Here is a 26,261-nt window from a genome sequence, read left to right as displayed (position 1 = left end):
AAGAAAGGAACGCCTCAGGCTCCCGCCTGCTCACTGTGAGCAACGCTGAGGCTTTGCCGCAGCCCCACAACACGCATGCACACGCCACACACACCACACGGCACAAACCTCACTCTGCACACAGCACAAGACTGAGCCTCTGTGTTACACAAATCTACTTATGCACCAATTAGGCGCGTGATTGCGTGCAGGCATGCCATGAGGCGGAAAAAAAGAAAGCAAAGCAAGGAAAGTCTTAGAAAGCATTTTTCTCTCCTCACGAGGAATGAGGTGGAGGGGGGGGGCATACTTGCTTTTAATGTCAAGGGACTTTCAGCTCTTTATAATTTGCTCTCTTGAGCTGCGTATAAATGCATTAAGGACGCAGTCACGAGAACTCAGGTAGAGTTCTCCAAGAGAGAGCTCCAACGTCATCCCACAATCCAGCGGTGTCTGAAAAGCAGTGGGGAGCATAGAGTGGCCTGGTCACATGGTCTGGACTGTGGAGAGACTTTGATGCACTCAGAATACTAATGGACCAAAGGCAAGAGAAACACTGAGGAGACCGAGAATGAGAATTAATGCATTAATCTATTCAGTCACTACACTACCTACCTACCAGCACCCTCTAAATAAAACACACATTTTTGTGGTGACAACAACTACTTGTGAATGCAGTGCTCCTCAGTGCGACCTGGCTGCGTTCTCCTCTGTGTGTGCTTTCTATGGTCTCAAATCCCCACTGAGGGAGTGTTGTGTGTGCCTGTGATCCCAAGGTCACATAAAAACTAAAAGAACAAAACAACAGACTAGCATAAAATCAATTCCTTTACCATTTTTATTAACAAAATGTGAAACCTTCTATATGAAGACACATTTAAATGCAACCACATCCCCCCTGAAAGTCTCTGGTCTTTCCATCTGTAAGAAAACTCTGTACAAAAATCAATGTATAAAATCTATGTTTTGCAGCAAACACATTTATGATTGTTGAATAGCTTCAGTAACATTGTTTTACTCTAACAGAACAAGGTGAGGGGCCTTACAATGACAAAGATTCAATTATAAAAACACACTCGCTTTCAAATGTACTTGACTGTAAAATACATGGCAGCTGAGCAGTGGGATGTCCTAATATTCTAATATCCTATATATCCTAATATATATAGGAATACAAGTCAGTATTTCACAAAGACAATCAATATTTATATTATAATAAAAGTACCAAATTACAAATTAATTAACAAATTAAAAATATTTTTGACACATCCACCCATTTCTTTTTGAATGACTCTAGCAAGTAGCGTTTGTGCTTATGCATTAGCAAACGGTCACCTTAGCTGAGAGGAGATGACACAGTGGGGGAACAGAGGGTGGAGGGGGGGGGGGGGGGGTGGGAGTGCATGTGGCCAAACCAGTGGACATTGTGGCTAAACCAGCAAATCTCTGTTGGGTTCAGTGCAAGCGTGCCTTGTCTTTATAGGGGGAAGTAACCAAGTAACCAGAACAACTAATCAGACAAATAAATACAAATATCACATTTTTTTTAGAATAAAAATGCAAAATTAAGTCATGGTGCTTTTTATATTATCTACACATTAAGATCAACGGATATGATTGGCAAACGCATACTGCAACACATTTCACCCTCCAATGCCATCAGACACAGGAAAGCATACAAACACTAAAAGAAACATTGTTATGTGTTACATTCATCAGGTCTCAATAACATACAAGCCTGATTTCAAGTGAATTAATCACCTCATTTCTCCTATGTCTAAATGTACTCCAGCCCTGCAAGACAGCATTCTCTAACACATTCAGTTCGAACAAAGTTTTCAACAGCAAAGTTCAATTTGAGGGTTGAATCACATGCTCAAGGGCAGGCAGCCCAGAGTTCCATGTGAGACAGGGCCCGACCCAGAACTAGGCAAAGGCACAAGCGCTTGAAGGTCTCATATCAAATGCAGACCTCAGCAGAAAATGTTGGTGTTACCATGTGTGAGGAGATCCTAACTTTTTAAGCTCTAGTCTGACACTACCAGGCCCCTAGCATGCGTGACTTTAAATCTAGACAATGTCATTCCTTAGAGGTCAGAATGGGTTTTCCATGGCACATTTACAAAAAAAAACAATTTACAAAATGTCTACAAATATATAAAATAACACACTGGCTGTGCATGTAAAGATTAAAATTAAATAACTACAATGGAACTTGAAACAGTAACAACCTGTCTGACACAGGAATCCCAGTGACAACATTCTGTGACGGGTTTGACCATTCTTCGGAGTTGGCTGACCCCTTGTTATGGACTTTAAACAGTGTTTCAATGCTGAGATATATCAGACAATCTGACCAAAATATTTAAACTACTTTTTTCACTGTGAGTGGGTGGCTTGTCCATCTCCATGGCGACACAGAGGAGTTCCGATCCCATGTGAAGGGCAATACGGATCCGTTTCCAGCGGATCTCATTATTCCGGCTGGAATTCCATGCTCTGTGCTCCACATCGCATTCATTCAGGACTAAAGCATGAAGAGGTTCATTATGGCCCCTCTGCTGGGAATGGCAGGCTGGCGGGTAACTCGTCCTCTCACATCTCTGCTCTGCGATTGGTCCGTTTGTTTTTTCCACCGGCCTCCTCCTCCTCATCTTCCTCCTCCTCATAGTTCTCCTCTTCGTTGGCCGCCCGATCTTTATTTGGCTCGGCGTCCACCTTTGCTGCTCCCTCCTGATCTTTTGCTTCTTGATCCTGCAGAGAAGCGGTAGTGGAAGGACAGTTGTGAAAAGGACAAAGACTATAAAGCAGTGTTTGACCATTCTCTGGACCTACGTATGGATTAACGTCCTAAGGAGCTCACAACCTGTTCTTGAGTCGTGGCTGTTTTCAGCCTCAAGTGTCTACAGAATCTCCTCTTCCATATTATGACGACGTTTTAGCATTTGAACAAATGACAAATTAAAAAAGAAAATTATTTGGGATTTGGGAGATTTTTCCTCTCATTCCTGGAGGCCAATGTTGTCATGAACAGCATGGCATGAAGTAAAAGCTGAAAAGCCCTGCAGTGCAGTGAAGTGTTCTGGAACAATGGTGGTGCTGAAGAGTATTTAGCCTTGACTGGTCAGGGTGAAAGCACCGGGGGAGAGTGGCTTGGTAACCGGAGAGCAGTGGAAGACTCTGCAATCGATCCCCCATTCAGCCGCGCGGAGCAGCTCAGGAGGCTCTGTTACAGCCACGGCTAACGCACCTATGAATATGCACACTGGACAGGGACCAATGGCAGAAGGCCGGGTTTTAAATGACCGAGACCATAGTGGCCATTAATGGTTAACACTGCTCTTCACTAAAAAGCACATTGCACATCGCAGGGCTGGCAAATTTGGTAAAAGATATGGAAATCCGGGGATGAGAAATGAACTACAAAATCTGCTTCAAAAAGTGGAATATTTTTGATTTTTAATTGCTTGTCCATTGATTTTGCACAGAAATAATTTAGTGGGGGGAAATAACCTCCAAGCTGTTCATCTTTGAGATCTGTGATTCTCATAGCTTCTTTTGACTTTTAATTGGCTTTTTCCTTCCGCTCCAAATGTACAGGGTCTTTAAAAAGACTACACATCCCATCCTGCACTGCACTGCTGACCCCTTTAGTCCTAAAGTACCTGCTCAGCATTCTCATTGTACAGGTCTTCCTCCTCCTCCTCCCCAACCTCTTCCTTGTGATCAACAGCCACGTCTTCCTGGACCTAGTGCAGAAAGCATACCCATTCTTAGGGCAAAGGTGTGTGCCATTTGTGTGTGTGTGTGTGTGTGTGTGTGTGACATGGGTGTGATGCTATTTTTGTCCTTTGGCAACACTGTACCTTCAGTCATGCTAATAACAACATTGCAACATGCAACGCTGAATTGAATTGAATTGAGAGAGAGAGATACTGTAGAGAGAGAGAGAGAGAGAGAGAGAGATAGAGAGATACTGTAGAGAGAGAGAGAGAGAGAGATACTGTAGAGAGAGAGAGAGAGAGAGAGAGAGAGAGAGAGAGTCTCCAAGTGTTTCCACCTGTCCTACCTCATCATCGCCCTCCTCCTGGTACTGGTCATCTATGGTGTCCTCCTGCTGGTCTGGGTTGCCTGCCACCTGTGGGACAGACAGGATGGATGACCCCCTGAACAGCAGCTTTGTGGCCTAGTAACACCCTACACCACACAGCCCACTAACCACGCAGGGCTGGCCAACCAGTTCAACCACACACACACACACACACACACACACACACACACACACACACCTCACTGGCCAGCTACCTTCACACTGACTCAGCTGCTGCTCAGCATTTCCACTAAGCACTTCAGACTCGGAGAGCTAATGCAAAAAACCGAGATGAGAAAGCTGAAAGCTGCTGGGGCACTTTCCTCAGAAAGCAGAATCATTTCATCTGCTGATCCGTGTTTGCTTTGCTGCGCTCCCCACATGCTGCTAAGAGACCGAGGAGGCGGGCAGAATCTCAAACACGCAGGCATCACAGGGCATCTGAGATGGGAGAATATCAGCACTGATCTATCAATAGCGGAGACAGATGGCTCCACATGGACCCTTTACAATTTGTTTAAGATAACTGAAGAAGGGGTGGGGGAAGGGGGGGGGGGTACAGTGGAGCAGTCGTGGTGGTGTCCACAAACAGGCTCAGTAGCCACAGGTCTGACCTGAGGTAATTTCTTGAACTCACTCACCATCTCTTGGCCCTACTCATTTCCTGTCCTCTCTTCACCGTCCTGTCTAATAAAGACTAACAGCCCCAAAATAGAACCTTCTAAAAAAAAACTGCAAGAGAGAGGCTGCACTCATCTCAGTTTATTATTCTAGACCCCAAATGCCCTCCCCTCCCCTCCTCTACTCTTGTCTGCTCTCCTCTCCTCTCCTCTGGTCACTCACCACGAGCTGCTCGTCGGCGGGGTTATGGTGCTGGTTGCTGGGGGCCAGAGGTTGGGGGTGTCCGGCGGCGGCGGCAGCGGCAGCGGCTGCCGCCTCCTTCTGCTGCTGCTGCTCAGCCTCCTCAAACTCGTCCTCCCCCTGGTTGTTGGGATCGTCCTCAGGGTCCACATCTGTCTCCACTGGCCTCTGCAGGAGGCAGAGAAAGACGGAGAGAGTGGCAGACAGAGAGAGAGAGAGAGAGAGAGAGAGAGAGAGAGAGAGAGAGAGAGAGAGAGAGAGAGAGAGAGAGAGGAAGAGAGGGAAAGTGAAGACAACAGCTGCCGGTTCATACGAGTGTGCGCACGTGTGTGTGCTGACACAGCAGTTTTGCGCAGGATGTCAACACACCTCCTCCCTGAGGACAGCTCTACCTCTGTTCGGTCATTGTTTCCGTTGGCAACACAGACACATGCACACATTAAAACATCATGGACAAACTGCTGAGTGTGTCAGCCGAGAGGTTTTGCAAAGTTGACTGCAAAAGAATGAGTGGTGTGTGTGTGTCCGTGTGTCCGTGTGTCCGTGTGTCCGTGTGTCCGTGTGTCCGTGTGTCCGTGTGTCTGTGTGTCTGTGTGTCTGTGTGTCTGTGTGTCTGTGTGTCTGTGTGTCTGTGTGTCTGTCTGCTCCTTCATTATCTCAGTCTAGGCCACAATGGCCTCCTCTGATCATGGCTCATCCCTGCTGCAAGAGGACGTTATAGAGGGCACATAAAAGAGCATATCTCAGGAGCTCCATCTCACCTCCTCCTCCTCCTCCTCCTCCTGATGCCTCTGCTGGCCTTCCTCCTGCTTGCCCTCCTCCTCGTGGACGTTCCTCTCTGACAGACAAGAGAGACTATTAGATCCCCACTGCTACTCCTCCGGTTAGCTGTGAAATATTAAAGGTGTGCTGCGTGTACCTTCATCTTCCTCGACCTTCCCTTCGTCCTCCCCCTGGACTATGTCTGCATCCAGATTCTCATAGTGGGCTTTTTGCCTGTGAAGACCATAAAAAAGGCAATATAAGAACTTTATGAAATAGCTCTATTAAACACCCAGGCTTATCTTAATATTTGGGCCTTCTCTGTGATTTGCATTTAACTATACAGATAACTACTGAATTTAGTTTGTCACACACACACACACACACACACACACACACACACACACACAGACAGACACACATAGACAGTGACCAGTGAGTGAGTGTGTGTGTGTGTGTGTGTGTGTGTGTGTGTGTGTGTGTGTGTGTGTGTCTGACCTGAGCTGGTCCTGGCGGAGGCGCTCCTCGTGCTGGTCAGCCTGGCGGTGCAGCTGCTCCTCGCGCTCCCTCTGCAGGCGCAGGCGCTCCTGGCGCTCCTTCAGCAGCTGCTGCTGGTGCTGCTCCAGGGCCTGCTGACGTAGCTGCAGCCGCCGCCGCTCCTCCGCCTGCTGCGCCGCCACGCGCTGCTGCTCCCGCTGCTGCTCGTACGCCGACTTCGCCCGCGCCGCCGCCTGCTCCTCCTCCTGCACGACAGCACAGGTGCGCACAGGTGTGAGTGGGCACCAGGCACCAACGCCATGGAAACACACGAACAGGAACATGAACATGTGATACATACAACACACACGGAAACATGCAGTCACACTCTTGTGTTCTAGCACGCAACCAAAGACTCAGACACAGGTAGGATACACAATGCATGTTCAGGGGCCGAAACTGACTTGGATTACAGCCAGGGGCAGAAACATCTATGTAAGCTGTGCTGAAATGAAGTGTTCACTAGACATGTGCTTTTCCATTTGGAAGTGTCAGAGCAGCTGCCTGAATGACTAATGCCTTGCAACAGAAGCAGTGTCCAGTAGCTTAACCCTGCGGAGGGCGCTCTGACCAGTCTCGGGTGCTGCTCTCGGTGGATGGCGTTCTCGTCTGGCTGCTCCTCCTGGTGCTCCTCCTCCTCCTCCTCCACCACCTCCTGCCCCTCGTGTTGGTGCTCCTGCTCCTGCTGGTCCAGGTCCTCCACCAGTTTCTGTGGCTGACCGGCCTGCTCCATCTCCTCCTCCGCCAGCTCCTTCCTCCTCTCCTCCTCCTGCGCTGCACCTCCTACCTCATTCTGACCCCCCTCCTCCTCCTGGACCCGCAGCTAAGAGGAGCGGAACAGGAAATGAATGCTCTCTCTGTGTGTGTGTGTGTGTCTGTGTGTGTGTGTGTGTGTGTGTGTGTGACTACTTTTTTCATCATAGGAAAATTTTCGCTGATTGTGTTTAGTTTTTATTTCCAAGTCTCTTACAGAGATGGAGCACAGCATCAATAACACTACACTATCCATGTGTGTAAACCAAGACCCGTGTGAAGCGTTGAAGAGTGATATAGGTTTGTTGTGTCTACGTAAGGGTGAGTCATGGGCCCTCTACCTTAGACTGGGTGTCCTCGGCCGGCTCGTCCTCGTGGGGAGGCTTCTGGTTCTGGTCAGCAGGAGCCGGGGCAGCTGGACCGTGCGGCTGCTGCAGGCTGGGCATCTTATTCAGAGTCTCCTTCAGCTGCTTGTACTCGTCCACCTGGGCCTGGAGCAGGAGAGGGAGCACAACACTGATGGAGTGGACGTAGCAGGACAACAGGGACAACACTGGCTCCTCCTCTCCACAATGCACTGCAGTGTCACCTACTTCTCCTACTCACAACACCAATGAGAGGAAGTATTAATGCTACCATAATTAATTGTATTTAATCGTATTATTCAATATATAATGTAGTACATGAAATACAGTACCACTATATCATAAACTAGAAAAGAGTGCTTCTTATTTGAATATTTCTGGTGTAGACTAGTGCATAGTGCTGTGATTATGAGGTACTGTGTGCCAAGCACAACAGACTTGGGATGGCTTGAGAGTAACTCTGGTCACACTGCAACACATCATGTCTGAAGCACATTAATCAGGACATGCAGCCAATCAAAACAAGTAGAGAATAGGAGAGGTTAGGTGGCAGTTAGATAAAAACATTAGAACAGCCGACCACAAACAGCCAATCAGCTTTAAGCATCAAACTCGCAAGGAACACATAAGACTCCATTAGGTGATGAGAATGCAAACATGCTGCAAACCATAAAAATTCTTCCGAGTCCTTCAACCGTCGGCAAAATTATTTAAGCGAGCTGTAGGGGCATAAATTGACTAGCCGTATTTGTGTTTATATACGCTTTAATTTAGAATGAAAATATCCTGCAGTCATATATCCCTGAAGCCTTGTTTTGGTCCCTGTGCCTTCTCATAGCCTGCAGTTCTTCCCCTCTCTCCTCATTACCATACTCATTTCACACCTGACTACCCACAACATTTTCTACATTCTCACAAAATTTCCTCGCTCTCTCTCTCATTCCCGCTCTCTCTCATCCCCCTCTCTTTTTTCTCTCAATGCCCCTCTTGCTCGCTCTCTCGTTGTCTTGCTCCTCGACTCCCTTACTGTCCCCCCATCCACCTTCCTCCTCCCCTCACTCCAGCGGCGTCATTAGAGTTTTCTGCTTGATTTGCTGAAGCATGCTCCTGACGTTCCACCCCCCTTCATCCCACTGTCTGTGCCCAAAAACTAACTAACTGTCTGTCTGTCTGTCTGTCTGTCTGTCTGTCTGTCTGTCTGTCTGTCTGTCTGTCTGTCTGTCTGTCTGTCTGTCTGTCTGTCTGTCTGTCTGTCTGTCTGTCTGTCTGTCTGTCTGTCTGTCTGTCTGTCTGTCTGTCTGTCTGTCTGTCTGTCTGTCTGTCTGTCTGTCTGTCTGTCTGTCTCTCTCTCTCTCGTCTGCAGCAGCCATGTAGGGATGTGGCCATGAAGTCTCGGTCTCTGTCCTCCTGCCTCTGCAGATGGATGGATGAACCAACAGTCCTTCTCCTACTGAATACCGCTAGTCATACGGCTAGCATCCAGCATAGTCAATCAGAGAGTGATAAAACAGAGAGGCATTGAGAGCAACTCAGAGAGAGAGAGAGAGATAGAGAAAGAGAGAGAGGGAAAAACTGGTGAGAGAAGCTGGTAATTATGCGTAGCAAATAAGGAGGGAATGGAAGTAAACACGGAAAATAACTTGGCCATTTTGAGAATCAAATCAAAAGACAGATAGGGGAAAAGAGAGACAGATAGAGGACATTATAAGAGTGAGAGGATGGAGAGAGCGTAAAGAGACAGGGGTCAGAGGTCAGACAGACAAAAGAGAGAGTGTGTATGTTGTGTATGTTATAAGGCACATAGAGGAGTCCTGACGAGCTCTAGAGCAGGATGCACTCCAGTTCAGAGGTCAGCTGTCAGGACCAGGCCATTCATTTCAGGGAGTCATTTCTGGCATGCAACATTAGCCTGGCGCCCCATGCAATGCCCCATGCAACGCCCCATACACACACACACACACACATGCACACACCCTGACCTGGGCAACCGCCAGGGCACTCTTGTGGTCCTCAAGCACCATTGTGAGCTTGTCGTGTGACGACCTTAAGTCCTTGTGCTGTTGCTAAATGGGGAATGTGCAAGATAATGCGCAAACATCACATCCAGAGACCATGAAAACATAATGACAGAGTCAACGGCCCTGAGTGTCTAACCGTCTGGACGAGGCGACGACACACCTTAAAGAAGTGACCAGTTTCTAACCGGATTAACGCTTATGTAATTATGTATTTACTGAGACTAAACCAGGATGCAATAACAAATGAGTATTTACAGAAGGTGGGAGGGATCCGATTGAAATTCCACTGAAAATCCTCAGAGAAAATGCTCAAAAGGTCAAGATAACATTCAGAGGACACTAATAAAACTACACAACTATTTATGACATTTTATTGTTCTGGTCAAGACTACCTTTGCGCTGGCGTCTTTTCTAAAGCATTAGCATTGTAAGCGAATCAGTGCAACAACTAGTGATTTAGATCTAATTAGGAATCAACAAGACACACAACAAACACTACGCTCTGCTGAAACTTGATTATGAACACCCAGAAGGGAAGAATGGCAGAGTTAATGCACTACTCTATATGCACAATCCCATCCCCACTGCCCCATCCCTCTCCTCACTCTTACCCGCGCATCCTGCAGCTGGACGTGGATCTCCTGGTGGGCCTTCCTCAGCTGGCGGTTCTCCTCCCGCAGGTTATATACGCTCTCTATGGAAGGATGGAAGGGGGAAAGCCAGGGGACAGAGGGAGGGGGCGTTATTTCATGAGCCACCAGGGGGCACTAAAACATAAATAAGATGAGCAGGAGGCTGTGCTGGATGAGAGACTGGGACTGCTGGGGTGGAAGCCAATAAGCAAACTACATTGACTGTGTGTGTGTGTGTGTGTGTGTGTGTGTGTGTGTGTGTGTGTGTGTGTGTATGTGAGTGTGATGTGTACCTTTCAGGTTGGAAAGCTCGATCTCCTTGGTCTGCTGCAGCTGGTCATAGCGCTGCTTGTGCTCGTCCAGGACTTTGCTGTGGTCCTCCCCCTGGACCTGGTGCTGCTCCTGCAGGTCAAAGAACTGCTTCTTCAGGTCGTCATGCTGATTCTGGGGACGCAGCACGCAAAGGTCAGCAGCAGCAAGGAGAGAACGACAAAGGACAAGAAAAGGTAAAAAAAAAACGAAAAACAAGAATATTCTGCCTGCAGATCTGCACCTCACATTTGATCTTGTTTTTATTACAGAGAGGAGACATGAAGTACTTTCCAGTCCTGAAATATATTACACAAGTCCAAACCTTAATCTAACGTCTTTATTCTACTGACCTTCAGCATCTGATGCTGGACATGCAGCGAGTTGTATCTGTTGCTGGAATCTTGCTGTAAAACAAAATGCCCAAAAACACACAAACAAGAATGATGTCATTTAGTAAACATCTAACTCATAAACACACACACACACACACACACACACACACACACACACACACACACACATACCAGTGATTAACTTCCCAGCCCCACTAAGAGGGCCTCAGCCATACGGTATGCCAGCCATGGCCAGAAGCAACCACACAGCCTATACTGGGAAATGCCTCTCTTGAGACACCGGCACTCCTGTCAGGCGCTGTGTGCCTGCTGTCACACGTAAATGGTGTCAATGTGTCTGAGCATGCCAGAGTGCTTCCCCCCGTTCTACACCACAAAAAATTGCTCACCGACATAATATTTCACACACAAACAGGGAGAGAGAGAAACAAGAGACAGAAAGAGAGAAAGACATGGAGACAAACAGAGAGAAAAAGAGAAGCAGAAAAGAGAAGAGAGAGATAAGAGAGAAATACAGAAAGGCACACACCCACAAACACACACCCACACACACCTGCTTGAAAAGCTAGAATGAAACCCATTGAATGGATATAAAATTTCACACCCAAATAGGGAGAGTGAGAAACAGACTGAAAGAGGGAAAGAGACCTACACAGAGACAGACAGAGAGAAAAAGAAGAGCAGAAAAGAAAGATGAAGAGAGAGAGAAAGACACACACACCAACACACAAAACACACACACACACACACAAACTGCAAAGAGGCCCTATGGCAGCAGCAGCAGCAGGCCTGACCACTCACGCTAATGATCCTAATGACAGGGCACATGGGCTTTAACCACAGGGCCAAGCCAATGACACGCTACGTGTGTGTAGTGTGCTGCACATCAGAGGCACCCCACTCCACTCCACTTGCCTTCTCCTTGTTCAGAGACTGCTGGGCCTCCAGCTTGTACACCAAGTAATCTGTGCAGACAAAGAATGGATAGAGGTTATGTTGTGTACGGTGTAACAACGCAGTCTAAACATATGGAGCCAGGTCAATCATGACCAGATTCTAATTCCAAAACTGCATTTACACTTACTCTTATTCCTTTAGCTAAGCTTTTATTCACAACAGCTTATATATGTGGACTGACTGACATTAAGCTACAGTGCAAAAAGCCAACATATGAGTGATATATACTACCTCTACATACACAGTACAAGATAAATAGAGGATGGTTGTGCAGGTGTTTAAGTGAAAACCAATAAGCAATACAGTGACAACCAGAAGAAGTTATTATTAACAGATAGTGAGTAGGAGGAAGTTCATGTAAGGTAATCATTATTGCCACTGCCAGCTGTTCAAAGTTCATCCAACTAAGAGATCATCCAAAGCCGTATGTAAATAAAATGTTTTTAGACCCATTTGTTAAAATGTAACAGGCTGATGATTAGCTCCTAGAGCAATAAAATAAGTTTGTTTGTACTGTGAGGTGACAGTACATCACTGGTATGAGACTGAGAGAACAGAGTGAGACTGAGAGAACAGAGCAGGCCTGTCTAAGGGAGAGAGACTCTGCCACATTGACAAATGGAAAACCTTTAGGGTCGATGAGACCTGCACAGTCTAAATAGCTGCTGATGTTTCAGGGCTGACTCGGGACTGGGACGCCACTCAGGGCGTCTGAGAGTTCACCTCCCAAGGGAGATGCCGTTTCACTTCAACATGCATTTAATTATCCACCTGATGGACCAACAGCAGCGTACACACAGTGCTGAGTGTGTGGAGGAGGATGGGGGGGGGGGGGGACTTGCCTTCTTTTGATTTCTTGTGGTCCACGCGTTCCTTCTGGAGGGACTTCTCCAGTCGAGAGCGGTGTTCGTACACAACTGAGAGAGTGGGGGAGACAACAGAATTGCATCAGTGTCTGAGGGAACCCACATAGCCCACACAGTGCGAGGAAAGACACTTCCTGTCACATGCTCCAAGTCCTTTTGAGCACTCATCTGTCTGTACTGTATCTAACTAGGTCATTCTCCTTACACAGTCATGGTGTGTATATCTTTATGGTTATTGTTAAGATTTGTTATTGTTATTATTATTATTCAGTTCAATTCTGTTAATTTTTAACAATAATGTACGTCACTTTGGAAAAAACAAGTGAACCATAACCATGAATATAAACATAAGCATATGACACTGACACACGTAAATCTACACTTAAAAGGTTTTGAATCACTCTAGTCATGAGAAGCTTTGCAAACTGGTATGACCAGTGAATATGCTGTAACCATGTGGTATACCACACAGTTTATGTGCTTATTTAACGTCAAGTGGATGATATGACCTGTTCATCTCTGCTTCATTCATTTGTAATCCTCAGCAACTTGTTGTTGTTGTACAATTGGCATAGAAAAGAATTTTCTATTAACAAAAAAAGCAATTGGAAAGTAGGATTGTTATCACATGGTAGATACAGAATACAGAAATACAAAAATCTCACTCACTTGTGCATGCATGCCCCACACATAAATACATAGACACAGACACAGAGTTCACAGTTCAGTTACTCCATCTGTACTGTAACTGGAAATGTTAAAGCCTGTTGCACACTATGGATGACATGGCTGGGTAGCCTCTCAGTCATTGCTGAGGACCTGTGAGCTGCATCAAACCCACACAGTATGGTCAGTGACTTACAGGTACGTATTCTAACTTGAAATAAAGTATAAGTGTATAGTATATATACTCTACATAAGTGTGTGATTCTAAAGCTGTAGGATTCTCCATGTTCCTGCGGTCATGTCATGCACTTCCTCAACTGCATTTCAACCATTTCTCAAACAAACACACAGTCATTTTTGTTTTTATATGCACACTGGAGGTTCTAAAGGTTATGTACTCCATTTAAGGATTTAAAGGTTAATCCCTGGAGACAATAATCTGCTTCAATAGAATGTGGCCATTAAAAGAACACAGATAGACTCCTGTTCAAAACAGACAGACATAGCAACCAAAATGGTTGGAGAAATACTGTGTAAACCCCACATATAATGCATCACATGTTGGCCCACCATGCAGCTGACACATTGCTTTCACATGAACTACATAAATGTGAACGTTTGTTACACATGAGACGTATGAAACACTAGTTAATGTAGCACCACACATGTCAATAGTGATGCTTCAGGAGAAGTAAACCACATAGATTCTCATCATCGCAAGAGCAATCATTCACAGCAATCATTTCCTGCCTACAGGATGGGCTGGTGAGAGGAGAGAGCTGCCCTAAAGCTGCAGACATTTTGGTGTGGGGAGAGTTAGAGGTCACACCTCGGATGACATAATGGGGTAAAAATAGAGACAGACGAAACACACAAAAAAAATGCAGCACACATCCCGCTGGCAGGCTGAGTGCTCCAGGACTGCTGAGCAAGCTCACAGGTAAACAACTCATTCCATCTGCGCAAGTTCTAACCGCAAGGGTTCTGTAACAAAGTCTTCCTCAGTCCCACAGAACCACTCTCCCTCTCCCACAGACAAGCGGCGTCTCACTGTGCAGAGAACGGGAGCGTGGCCGTGGAGATGTAAACAAGGGCAACTCCTCTTGTCCATAATGACTCCACCCAGGCCTGCCCACCAACACTGCACCATACATCAAATCCATCGCTCTCAAGAGAGACAGCGGCCAAAACACAATCATCTTCTTCTACCACTATACGTCTTCTTTTCCTACTGCCATAAAGAACGTATCTTTTGTAATAAAGCATGAGGCAGATTCTCTGAAATGTGGGGTGGCAGAAACTCTCCAGTCCAAGTGTCTGTGTGGGAGAATATGACAGGGAGATGACACAACAGAGCAACAACTGACCTCAGCACTGGCCTGCTGCTTTGGGTCAGAGTGCCATCAACATCCTGCCAGCGGAATAAACCCACTCGGCCAATGAACCAGCAACCCTCCCACTCCCTCATAAGGAAGAGCACAGACTCGCTCCCTCCCTCCCTCCCTCCCTCCCTCCCTCTGTTCCACCCTCTTCCTGTGTGCATTTTTTGTCCGCCTGAGCAAGAGGAGTCTGCAAGTTGGGTGGAGGCCCGAACAGTGACTGAACAGAGGACACGAATGAGGATGTATACATTAAGAGAATGAGGTATACATTAAGAGAATGAGGTATACATTAAGAGAATGAGGTATACATTAAGAGAAGACAATAGGAAAACAAGTGTGATTTGAAAGATAGTGACCCCTCCCCACCAGAACACCTGTCCAAACGCATAGAGTGGCCTAGAAAGCATGAGTAAGCAACAACCATCAGCTAAGCAGATGAACTTGATGGATACAAATCAGTGATCTGATAGTGATCAGATACCTGGGAGGGAGAAACTGAATTGACGTGTTGTATGGGTGGACCACGGGGAGGAACTTGCTCCCTAAGACAAGGCCCATAGAGGTGACAGCTGAAATTACAGTGATTACAGACAGCACACATTCCTCTAAGGCTAACTGAGCTGTCTACAACAACCATACAGGTTTAAGGAGTGACCGCATTGATCATAGAATGACAAATAAAGCCGGAGCATTCATTGCATGATCCTACTGTCTGTGGCAAATCATTTTCACACACTCTTAAAACAAATGTGTTGTCCATATCTGGACACAGAGATGTGTTAAAACAACACAAGTTGTGCTGTTTTCAACACATTCGTTTTAAGAGTGCACCCAAGATATACACATGTACAACATGTACAACATGTACAACATGCCAACTTATTGTGGCAGGCCTAGCTAATACATGTTAATTACTCCCTGAATTACTGCAGGTTCATCTGAATCAGAACAAACTTTCCCAATACATGACTGTAGCAAATGGAAAATATACAAACTAAAAATCTATGGGAGATCACTGTTCCCTAAGGTTCATCTTATAAATCCTGGGTATTGTGAAGAATATACACTGCTCTTAATTGATATTCATCATTGTTATATTCCTTTGTGTTCATTTTTGGGCCAGCTACTGAGGGCATGCAATCATTCCCCAGCACACTGTGCAGTGATGAATTACGCGAGAAGTAATAGAGACGGCCGGGGCTTGTGAGATAAACGAGAGGCACAATGTGAGTGTGTATGAATATGTGAGTTTGTAAGAAAGAATCCAAGGAGAGGGAAAAAGGAACTCGGGCAGGATTCAAATCCATCCACAAAATCACTACCACACTTGTGTGCATTCTCATAACTGCCAATTTAATAAAGAGGCAAACATTAATTTTCGTTCCCTTAAAGTGAGGAGTGTTACACACACATCTGTACTCAATGCATACAGTAAATGCATACAATAAGTGCACTGAAACAACAAATAACAACAGAACACACGATCAAGCACATTGACTTTGCTAGCTGCTACTCTGTTCCACTGCCATCTCTTCTCAAAAAACATCTTTGGCATCCATTTGAAAGCCAAGAGCTGATGTGGCATATCGGATTACGGAGTCTTTGTATGTGAGAGGGTGGGCTCAGCAGGGCCTGAAACTCTGAGGAGGACCTGAGCAGCTTTAAGGAGCACCTTCCTGTAATCATACACGACTGGGAAATCTTTGACAGGTGAGAGCGGAACGATACCTGTAGACAAAACAGTTCCCGATCAATGACAAAGCGAGAGTGCGAGAAAGGGTTAGCCTACACTCTGCCTCCCGCTCCCTTCTGTTGGCTGGCTCCATTTCCGCTTACCTGCAGTCCAGTCATGATACCATGCTTGGGGAACTGGCAGAGGAGTGAAAGGTTCCTACTTTCCCAAAGACCTCAAGATGAAATACAAGAACTTTTTTTGCTTAAACTCCTAGGTTAACTAGGAAAGTTCATCACAGAAATAAAATTAAATGGATTACATATACAAAGGTGTGTCAACAACTGAAGAGTGATTTTTAAAGAGTGACTTAGCATCTCAGAATCATCAGGCCATTTTATGCCAAGATATGAAGAGTAAGATTATTCAGTTTGTTCAGGGTTAATAGATGGATAATACATCTATTCATATTTTGATAGTTACATGATTTTCTTGTTTGTAAATTTGAGTCAAGTGGATGCTTGTTTCTACACTCTTGAATAGGCTGTATCAGAAAGTGGATTAGTTAGGTGTAGGCCCCAAGTTTACCAAACCATGCCGATCTGCCAATATATTTAACCCCTAAGCTCAGATCTACACTGTGGTGCCATCATTTTAGTTTCCAGTATATCATTTGTACATACCACAGACTTATCTTCATGGATCCTAATTGAATATCACATTGCATGTTGAGTTTTAAGTCCACATGGCTTGTCTTGGTTTAATAGGCTGCATATGCCAAATGGACCATTACTTGATGTCTACACTAAGGTTACACAAAAAGACTTGGCCCAACTTGTAGAGTGGCCATATCCTCTATTACACAATGGCAACAGAAATGTAGAATCTAGCAACACATTTGTGATAAAAGGGTTTGAAATTGCATGTTGTTACCAATGCCGAAAGCTTTGGGCATAGTCAGCTTGGCAGGTGAGGGTCCTAACAATTACTCTCGAGTATTTTTATTTGTCTACTAGATATGACACTCATGAATTATGGTGTGTTTTTGAGGCCATGTTTTATCATTTCTGGGCCTATCTTTTAAAAAGTCTCTTTATTTCAGTATTTAGCTGACAAATCACTCATTAATGTGTTGAAAACAACGCAACTTGCATTGTCTTTAACACATCTCTATGTCCAGATAGGGACAACACAGTTTGTATTGTTTCCAACACATTGCTTTTTTTACTTGTCTCAAGAGTGTACGCAGTGTTGAAAATAGCACAACTTGCGTTGAAAACCATCTCCATGTCCAGATACAGTATTTTACCATTTTTGTTGTTTTGAGTGTACCAGATAATGGTGACATCCTCACAGAATGACAACAAATCTAGTTTCAGAATAGTAATTCAGCTCTGAAAACAGGGCCAGTGGAGGTATATAACATTTCTTCAGCATCTCACTTCACCAAGGTCTCCTTACAAGGATAGATCTCTCAGATGTCTTTTTCTGGCTGCACAGGGCCCCTCTGATTTGAACCTAAAACCTATTACACCTATGCTGCAACAATGTGGCCAGACAATACTGACACACTCTGGCCCACAGGCTGTTGATTTCAGAGCACAAGCATGAGAAGAAAGGAACTATAAAGGCAAATGTATCAATTAACAAGGCATTCCGTGTAGACTCCCTGGGAAGAGGTGGTCTGTTCTCCAGACAGCTGCGATCTCAGCATTGGCTCATTAGGTCAGATAAGGGAGGCAAATGTACAGAAAGACTGGACGCGAAATTGAGCACGTGAATAGCATTCATCCCTGCTATTTAAAAGTCACATTTTGGCAGTCATCATGACATCACCCACGTGAGCTGTGAGACTTGTGGGGTGAGATGTCTAAGACTTGTGGGGCGAGTCCTGTGGCAGCATGCCATCAGACAACAGTTGTTTATAACTGGAAACAGTTAATACCAACTCCAATTAGACCCCTATGAATAGATCGCAGTGGATGACAAAGATTGTAAATCTTTGTAGCCTCTTACGGGCCAAAGGGGAAAACAATTCCCACGATACAAACAGGCCTGATTATAGTGTTATTATTTGTTCTTAATACACGGCTCTTCATAATGCTGCAGAATGCTCCATTCACTTGAATGGGCCTTCCCGGCCGTTCGGTTGTCTGATATTTCTCGACAACATGTGCATCCGGACATAGGCTAATGCAAAACATAAATGGGGGCGGTGGTGGGAAAGCCCTCCAACATAAATGACATGTTTACCTTGAAGCTGTGCCGAGAGAGACTCTTGATGCTGCTGGTACTTGAGCGCTAATGCCTCGGTCCTTTTCAGCTGTTTGTGCATTTCATACGAGACCATACCTCCGTAAATCATTCCGAAGATTACAGTGATGGCTAAGAGAGACTGAAAGATCTTTCTCTGTCTTCGAGAGCACACTCCGTTGCCCATGGCTGCGCGCTAACCCTTCGCAGTCTGTGGCCGCAACTCCACTGAAACTTTTCCAAACTTTTTGCCCGTCGTTCTCCTCCTCTGATTGAAAATATTGTAGCCTACCTCAGACCTTATCAGTGTGGATCCAGCGTGAATGACGACGGGACGCGCATTACTTCGTGCACTTAACAAAAAACTTTGTACATTTTTAACGAGGTGACCGGTTATGCGCAGAAAAGTAAGCTACTTAACAAAATTGCTTAGACCATTACCTACACTGGAAACGCAACGACTTAACTTCCCTCAAGTTAAGAGAAAATGAATGAAATAACTGCCTGACAATACTTATCTTCCTTGCGATCCAGGGTAGTAAAGACTATATGTAGATATTTAGATTGTAATGCAACTACCTATTCCTTGGAAACTTCAAAACCAGATAAGAAATATGAACAAACACGGCCTATACTGCACCTTTAATTTTAGTTACGTGTCACCTAGGTGCAGCTGCCATCCAACAGAAGTTTTCAAGGAAGTCCCTCCTTTCGGGAAGTGGAATGTCTCCCAAACGGTGCCAGTGTGAAACCAGCATTGGCTGGAATAATACTCAGTCAAACGCAATTAGGCGCATATGACATGTCCAAGGGAGGGCGCTCAAGAGCGGTTTGCCTATTCAGGCAGGTATCTATTCAGGACCAGACTTTCCAGGACCTTTTTACACCAGTTTTATTTAGAGCAGCTTTCTTTTTATACAACATTGTCCTCATGAATGTATGTGAACGGTGTAGCCTAATGCGCTCACAACACAATTTGGATTCATGGGCAACAAGACCCAATTAAGTTCATTTGTGCGCCACTATCATTCATTACATTAAGCATATAATTATATATCAAGTTTTGGCATAAAATCATATGATAGAGAACATTTTTAAACTCAACTGAATTTTACAGACATGCATGCATTTCACATATAAATATTGCACTTTATTAAAATGTTTGGAAGCACTGACAAACGTTTAGTGATACACAATTTTATTTAGGAACTGTGTTCCAAGAACTTGTTAAAAAGTCCCATGTCTAACATGACTTTTGTATTCCCCAAGTTAAAATAAAAAATGGCAACAAGTATATAGTATGTAGGCTACATATCAAAACAAATGTATCTTCAAAGCAAAATACAGTGTTTCCTTGTTCAAGTACAACCATTTGTCCAGTGAAAAAGTAAATACAATGGTTAGGTCTATTAGGCATCCATTATTTCATGACAGTATCCCTTACCATCTTAGCATTGTCCCTTAGGAATAAACTATTATAAGCATTATGTTACAGAATATTGATAGGATAAACTGCATAATATTATTGTCACAGAACTGGCATGATCTGAAATCCTAAAGATACAGAACAGCTAAGAGAGGAATTCCATGTTTACATCTAAACTGCAAGGACAAGACAGTGTATGTAAACGGGTTTCTTCTTTCCCCTGGATAAATGCTGCAGTTTCACATATGATTTTGAAATAACAAATGAACTTGATAAGACTAAATGCACTGCACATTATAAGGAAAAACAATCTCTCTCACTCTTACACAAACGCACACACAGACATTAGCCAAATCAAAACTATTCAATCTATGATGTTTTCTTTGGTAAATGAGGTAGAGAAATATGTTACTTCCTGTATAGTCAGGGGTTAATGACTTGACAGAAGTTATGGCTCAACAGAATCTGAATGTGCAAAAGAGGTAGAGGGTATGACGTAGTTCCCTCTCAATGACTCAACGCTGACTAAATGAGAACATCCTGGAGAAAACATCAAATAGAGTTCATGTCCATATCAGCACCTCAGCGTACCTCTTGTGGAAACAATAAATGTTCCTTTAAATATATGCTCAGCGCACAACAGGGACATCCCAAATACGCCATGATTCTATGAGACAAGCCAAGCATCACAAAATACAATTGACATAAAGCGAGAGTAACTTGTAAAACCTGACATCAAAGACAAAGACACAGATGAAAGAAAACAATGCCAAGGGCTGAGAGAACAATAGGTGCCCAACTCTCCACAATAATATCATGAGAAACTTGAGAAGAACTGTGATCAGAGAGCAATCAAAGAAGTCATTGTTAATATGTTAATATGCTAAAATATGTTAATATTCTATTATAGCACGGCTTTGGGAAATGATTACTAAGTGCTTACATTCACATAATAGACAATAACATTCACTAATAAATATAAATAGGATTGCAACTTTGTTCAGTCAAAAGGTTGTGTAGCCCAGGATACCAGTATGCATAATCACAGTCCCAGTGGACATGAACTTACTTTAAACTTTAATACCATCCTAATGTATTTTTGGTTGGGCTTTGTTCATACTTACACCTCTCTTAAGCCACAGTGATGTTTCAAGAAGCACCACATAAGCAATACATTCCTTAGCTTCCCTGTTTTTTTTTTCACACACGCACACACAGTGAAGCCTACATCACAAAGTCAGGTCAGTTACTTTCACAAGGCATCAATTATGGCCGATTCCTGGATTAGAAATCAGCAATGATTTGCCGGAATGGTTCAGTTGATGTGGCTTTGGAACAGGTCCACACCCAAAGTCCTTTCAGCAGAGCACCATGGCCATGACTTCAGCCTGTATCAGTCTGTAACAATCACAATGTAAATCCTATGTACATGACCATCACAGTCATTCCAGGCAAGAATTGCATAGGTACTTTACATATTACACAAACCTTGAAATAATTTCCTATTTGAACTCTTATCTGTGTTCAATGAAAACAGATGGCAAAATAATTTAGCAACCACAATATTGCTTGGACATGTAAGCATTGCACTCTGATGGTGTCCTAAAGTTAGAACATAAAACAAGCCATTGTGCGTTTTAATGGGACCAAGTGCAGCACAAAAACAAATATCAAGCAGAACAAAACACCCTGGTATTTTTAAGACACCAGGACACTTTGTCCCAATCACTTGCTATGAAAATATCTAAATTCTTCATTTGTTCTATTCACATTGTTGATTTCCAAAAATGATAGCACTTTTAAAAAACAACACATAATACAGTTCTCATGCACTTTTTATAGAACTCAGTGTTTCCCATACATTGACTTATTTGTGGCGGCCCACCACAATATCAACACTGACCACCACACAATGATTTTTCCAGGTTGTACTAAATTGTACTTAAATATGGTTAGCATCAGTACCATGCTGCGCTAATTTGTTAAAAACTGTTGCATTCAAGTTAACTCTACAAACCTACCACCACAAATAGAATTAAGTTATGTGGGAAACACTGGAACTGATATTTTAGAATTAGATATTTTCAAGAACTTTCTGGAATGTTGTGGTAGCCTGTCTTTACTCCTAACTAAGGTCTCAGGGATTTTGGGGGGCATCTCAAAACTCATCCTCCTCAAACAGAAGAGGTTCTTCTTCTGCAATTTTCAGTTCCTGAACCGCTTCACTGGAGCCCTTCTTTCTGTACATGATGAACTGAGCAGTTACCTTGAAGGGGACAACAGGTGTTCAGGAAAAGATACAACAGTGTTTATATATAGTGCTGCACCACAGTACCAATCACTTTCACAGACACACACACACACACATACACAGAGATAGACAGACTGTGTGTGAGCGAGAGAGACAGAAAGTTTTTTCGTATTCGTATTTCGTAATAAAGAGAGAGGGAGAGATACATACAATTAAAATAAGTTCTTCGAATTAGATTGAATTAAAAGGATACAAAGAAGTCGAGGAAGAGAACTCCCAGGCTGCCGATAAGCCAGGCCAGGTGGTTGAGTATGAAGGTGACCCTGGAGCTCTTCAGGGCGGGGAGCATGACCATGAGGCTCAGGCCGTAGGTGCTGTTCCCCAGCATCGCCAGGAAGAACAGCAGGTAGGACGTACCCTCCGTGGACTGCCTCTTAAACTGAACACAGGAGAAAAAAGACTAAGACGAGGCTGATTCTAAGCAATATGTATTGTGTGTGTGTGTGTGTGTGTCCGTCTGCCTCCCCTGACCGCAGGTCTTGCCACATTTCATCTTTGGCAAGACCACCGTGTTGTGACAGGAGAGAGAGAGGGAAAGAGCGAGATGGTGCTCACGCAGGGAGAGTTTCTGCCTGTGAGGAAGCTAAGTCAATCAGCTACCTCTCAGCGTGCCCAATCTCAGTGGGGATAAAACAATGGAACAACTGTGAAGCAGAACACAGCAGGAGGTAGCCCGGCCAGAGTTGCCTTACACGGCACAAACCTCCATTGTCTTATGAGGTCTGGTTTCCATTAATACCTCAAGTAACTGCACCAATTCTGCGCCTGTTTGTCCCTCTAGTTCCCTGTCCGTAATCTCTGTGCCAATAAGTCACTTGCCAAAAGGTTTTACACACATCCCAGAATTCCACAAGGGCCCAGAGACACGCACGTTTATGTAGAGCTGCGGGAAACGAGAGGACAGGTAGCATATGGAGGACAGGTATCCACAGGCATAGCCCGACGTCATCAGACTGCTGGACTTGCCCTGCAACTGAGAGGTCAGAAAAACAGAAGTCAGTTGGAACACCTGGTGCACTCTTCTCCATAGATTGCATAGATTACGCAAACACAATGAATGTTGTCTCACTTGTATATTGGGAATAGAACTGGCCGCCTCTATGAGCTTGGCGAGCACCACACAAATGGCGGTACCAAGTCCAAACCAAATCAAGCAGATCCACTTTAGTAGGGGCTTCCCTGAGAAACACAGAATAGCATGCAAAGTTACCTCACAATATGGATGATGTAGGGAATATATATATATATTATATATATATATATATATATATATATATATAGAGAGAGAGAGAGAGAGAGATAGAGAGAGAGAGAGAATTGATAACAGCTGTATAATTTAATTCATGAACCACAAACAACACATTTTCGATTAACCTACTTAACAGATAATATCATGCCAACATGTTTCGGCCAAAATGAAAATGGCCTTCATCTCCTGCCCTAATAAAGGCCATGTTGGCATGATTTTATCTGTTCTATCATGAACTAGACTATTAATAAAGCTTTATAATATGAAGAAGAGTGCCTTGGATCAGTCTTTTCGCATCACGTCGGGAATATTTCACCAAAGAGCACCTTCTGGCTACATAGTGAATTCACTTATTTGAAGAATACCGAAGCCCTCCTGCTCCGTGTCCTTAGGTTAATCATGACTTCACCACAGACTGTATATACAGTCTATGGACTTCACAAACAACTGCTACATTCTCTCTTATGCACGATTTGCAAATAACTAGACCAGAGATCTGAAGAGTCAACAGTTGTACCTTGATACTAAACTTTGCCTGGAGAAGACTGCAGTGTATCTGTAGCTCTCCTCTCTTTATCACTCAGGGTCACACACAATCAGAACAAACCAACACAAATTCTTGGAGGATGAAGGCATCATGGCTGCTATGCCCACACAATAGATATCTTAAAAAGCTTTCAAACAGCTTACAGGTGTCTTATGACAAAGGCGGAAAATAGTTATGTGCAAAAACAAGGAAAAAGGCTTACTGCGTGCAGAGTTGTTTTTTATTTTGTAGTAGAGAAACTGTGAGATCAGGATGGAGTCTGTGTAGATGTAGAACACAGCTGTGACAATCTGAAAAACATCAAACACCAAGGGTGAAGGGACATTTAATTAGAGGTCTACACAAAACAACGTCAATTCATTGGTGGGAGGCATTTGAGTTGTTCCTTTTGAAAGGCTTTAAGACAGCTCCCTCTGCAGGTTGATCAGAAACACCTATCAAAACAGCTGTTCTCCCTGGCCTGGTATAAATCAATTTTCAGTACTTGATTCGAGGGGGTCAATGTTTGTCATCAGTATACAGTGTGATAACAATAAGTGCTGATACTTTACTGATGTTTTGGGAACAAGTCTATCAGCATTTATTTGCCGTTAATATGAGTTGCTGGCATAAATTGTGTGCAAATGATCCACTAAATAAAGTAAAAAAGACATGAAAGGCACCCATCTTCAAAAAAAAGACTAGGCCTACACAACACTTTGACGTGCCTACACTGGGACGGGCATGGTAACAAAACTCATGCACACATGCTGTTGCTTGAATGGAACGAGGAAGTATAATCGAGCTACACTAAAACAATAATAAAATTATTTGTAACCTACCTGAATGGGTAGTTGCCTAGTTAAATAGCATCCAGCCAAATTGCCCAAATCTCCAAGCAGTAGGAAGAGAATGAAGCCGACAGACATGGCCTCGTCCACCTTCCCACTCTTATAGGCCTCATAGACTTGTCTGTAAAAAGCAGAAACAGTGCCAACTCTACTTTAATGTGCAGAGCAAATAGCCTAAGCAGGACAAACCTGTCCTTCTAGCCTAAAATAACAGAAACAGAAACCTATTATATATTCACCAGATGTATTAAAGCAGAAACCATGTAGGCCACCTGTGATTGACATTTAAATCAGACAATTAGTCCCAGTCATTTAAACAAAGTTTCAAATCACGGTAAGACTGTAAGTAGGCTATCAGCTTTACTATTTTGAAAGTAAAGTTTTACTATTATTGGAAGTAATTAGACTTAAGAATAATCCTGGCTACTTGAAAATGGAAATAGGTCTATACCTATACCTCACTATTAAAAAGTGAAGTAGGCTGTAAACTTTTCAGCAAGAAGTCAAAACTTACGGTAATGTTGACAACAAGAAACACAGCATTGAGATAAGGCCAATAACCACACTCCAATACTCCCATATGTTTTCAACGCATTCTTCGAATAAGAAGAGAATCCATGGGGTCCCGTTAACACATATCGGTCGACCAAGCACCACGGAGACGTTCCCAGCCACGTCAACAGAGGTCTTTTCTGGGTATCGAACATGAGCCATGAAAGAGACACCGTCCTTCAAGTTCAACGAAGCCGAGTACAGTTCTTCAACAGAAGATCAATAAAACTTTCATGGATATTTGTATCCCGAATTCGGATTAAGTTCCGTTTCAGTCCCCTGATGATGATTGGCATAGCCTACCCGCCACACCTTCATCTAAACAAACAGGCGGGTGTTTGACGGATGTCATAGCGTGCTGCATGGGGAAAGAAGAGGAAAACATGTGAAAATAAGATAATAAGAAAGGGATGATGACTTCTGGGTGGATGAAATCTCTGGATGGGTGGGACGAGTCTTCATAGTTAACTTTGTAACTGGCGGTGTCTTGTGACATCATTTTGTGTTAGGTTATTAGCCTAGACTACATCTTTGTAAGCTGCTCTTTAATGCAATAGAATAGAGCATTGAAGTAGAAGAAAACTTGCTATCGTTTAATTGCAAGGCTTACCGATAGGCTACATAACTTTCCAAAAGGTTTGACGACCTCCCTGCCCCCGGTCCCTCCTCCCTCTCTTTATTTGGTTGTGAGTGTCTTTAAAATAAAGATGGTAATAAAGAATACAAAGACCTCAAATTAAATCCATCCGCTTACCACATTATGGATAGCTGACGTGGCTTCTGTGTGGCTTTGGACAGTCGATACATTTTGGGGTGTGAAGTTTGTTGCCAGCGTGTTGCCAACTATTGTTTCTTATGTTTGTACTTCTGCGCACTTGAAAAAGTTGC

General features: G+C 44.0%; 2 protein-coding genes across 3 annotated transcripts; both read right to left on the bottom strand.

The window, feature by feature from the left end:
* Nucleotides 1-799: 799 nt before the first annotated feature.
* On the bottom strand, nt 800-19,130 carry golim4a (golgi integral membrane protein 4a). Its single transcript, XM_076281988.1, has 16 exons — nt 18,459-19,130; nt 12,462-12,536; nt 11,578-11,627; nt 10,660-10,713; nt 10,291-10,441; nt 9,977-10,059; nt 9,327-9,410; nt 7,324-7,473; nt 6,801-7,052; nt 6,191-6,435; nt 5,850-5,926; nt 5,692-5,768; nt 4,913-5,098; nt 4,049-4,117; nt 3,645-3,728; nt 800-2,733 (listed from the first exon to the last, which is right to left on the bottom strand). Exons 1-16 carry the CDS (start codon nt 18,643-18,645, stop codon nt 2,575-2,577), a joined length of 1,983 nt encoding a protein of 660 aa, XP_076138103.1. The 5' UTR covers nt 18,646-19,130; the 3' UTR covers nt 800-2,574.
* A 509-nt stretch (nt 19,131-19,639) lies between these two features.
* Nucleotides 19,640-26,261, bottom strand: LOC143121574 (lysosomal amino acid transporter 1 homolog). 2 transcript variants are annotated; one of them, XM_076281986.1, is made up of 8 exons: nt 26,128-26,261; nt 25,336-25,731; nt 24,813-24,942; nt 24,194-24,281; nt 23,265-23,374; nt 23,067-23,168; nt 22,389-22,574; nt 19,640-22,150 (listed from the first exon to the last, which is right to left on the bottom strand). In XM_076281986.1, exons 2-8 carry the CDS (start codon nt 25,533-25,535, stop codon nt 22,043-22,045), a joined length of 924 nt encoding a protein of 307 aa, XP_076138101.1. In that variant the 5' UTR covers nt 25,536-25,731; nt 26,128-26,261; the 3' UTR covers nt 19,640-22,042. The 2 variants fall into 2 exon arrangements, with proteins under 2 accessions (XP_076138101.1, XP_076138102.1); XM_076281987.1 differs by lacking the exon at nt 26,128-26,261 and adding an exon at nt 25,984-26,058.

Source organism: Alosa pseudoharengus, unplaced genomic scaffold (assembly GCF_046254945.1).
Source record: "Alosa pseudoharengus isolate Yale_2024_CS ecotype anadromous, Long Island Sound unplaced genomic scaffold, YU_APseudo_1.1 YU_APseudo_1.1_scf_13, whole genome shotgun sequence".
In the NCBI taxonomy this organism is placed as follows: Eukaryota; Metazoa; Chordata; class Actinopteri; order Clupeiformes; family Clupeidae; genus Alosa; species Alosa pseudoharengus.
Note: the sequence above shows the minus strand (reverse complement) of the source record. Positions and strands in the feature narration are given on the sequence as shown.

Excerpts from the sequence above, each read along its gene's own strand:
- golim4a (XM_076281988.1), bottom strand. The coding sequence starts at position 18,645 with ATGGGCAACGGAGTGTGCTCTCGAAGACAGAGAAAGATCTTTCAGTCT. Across the intron at positions 7,053-7,323 it reads CCGAGGACACCCAGTCTAAG|CTGCGGGTCCAGGAGGAGGA; the intron begins GTAGAGGGCCCA and ends CGCTCCTCTTAG. Across the intron at positions 2,734-3,644 it reads ACAATGAGAATGCTGAGCAG|GATCAAGAAGCAAAAGATCA; the intron begins GTACTTTAGGAC and ends GCTTCTCTGCAG.
- LOC143121574 (XM_076281986.1), bottom strand. The coding sequence starts at position 25,535 with ATGGCTCATGTTCGATACCCAGAAAAGACCTCTGTTGACGTGGCTGGG. Across the intron at positions 23,169-23,264 it reads GTTCTATTCCCAATATACAA|TTGCAGGGCAAGTCCAGCAG; the intron begins GTGAGACAACAT and ends CTGACCTCTCAG. Across the intron at positions 22,151-22,388 it reads TTCTCTTCCTCGACTTCTTT|GTAACTGCTCAGTTCATCAT; the intron begins GTATCCTTTTAA and ends GTCCCCTTCAAG.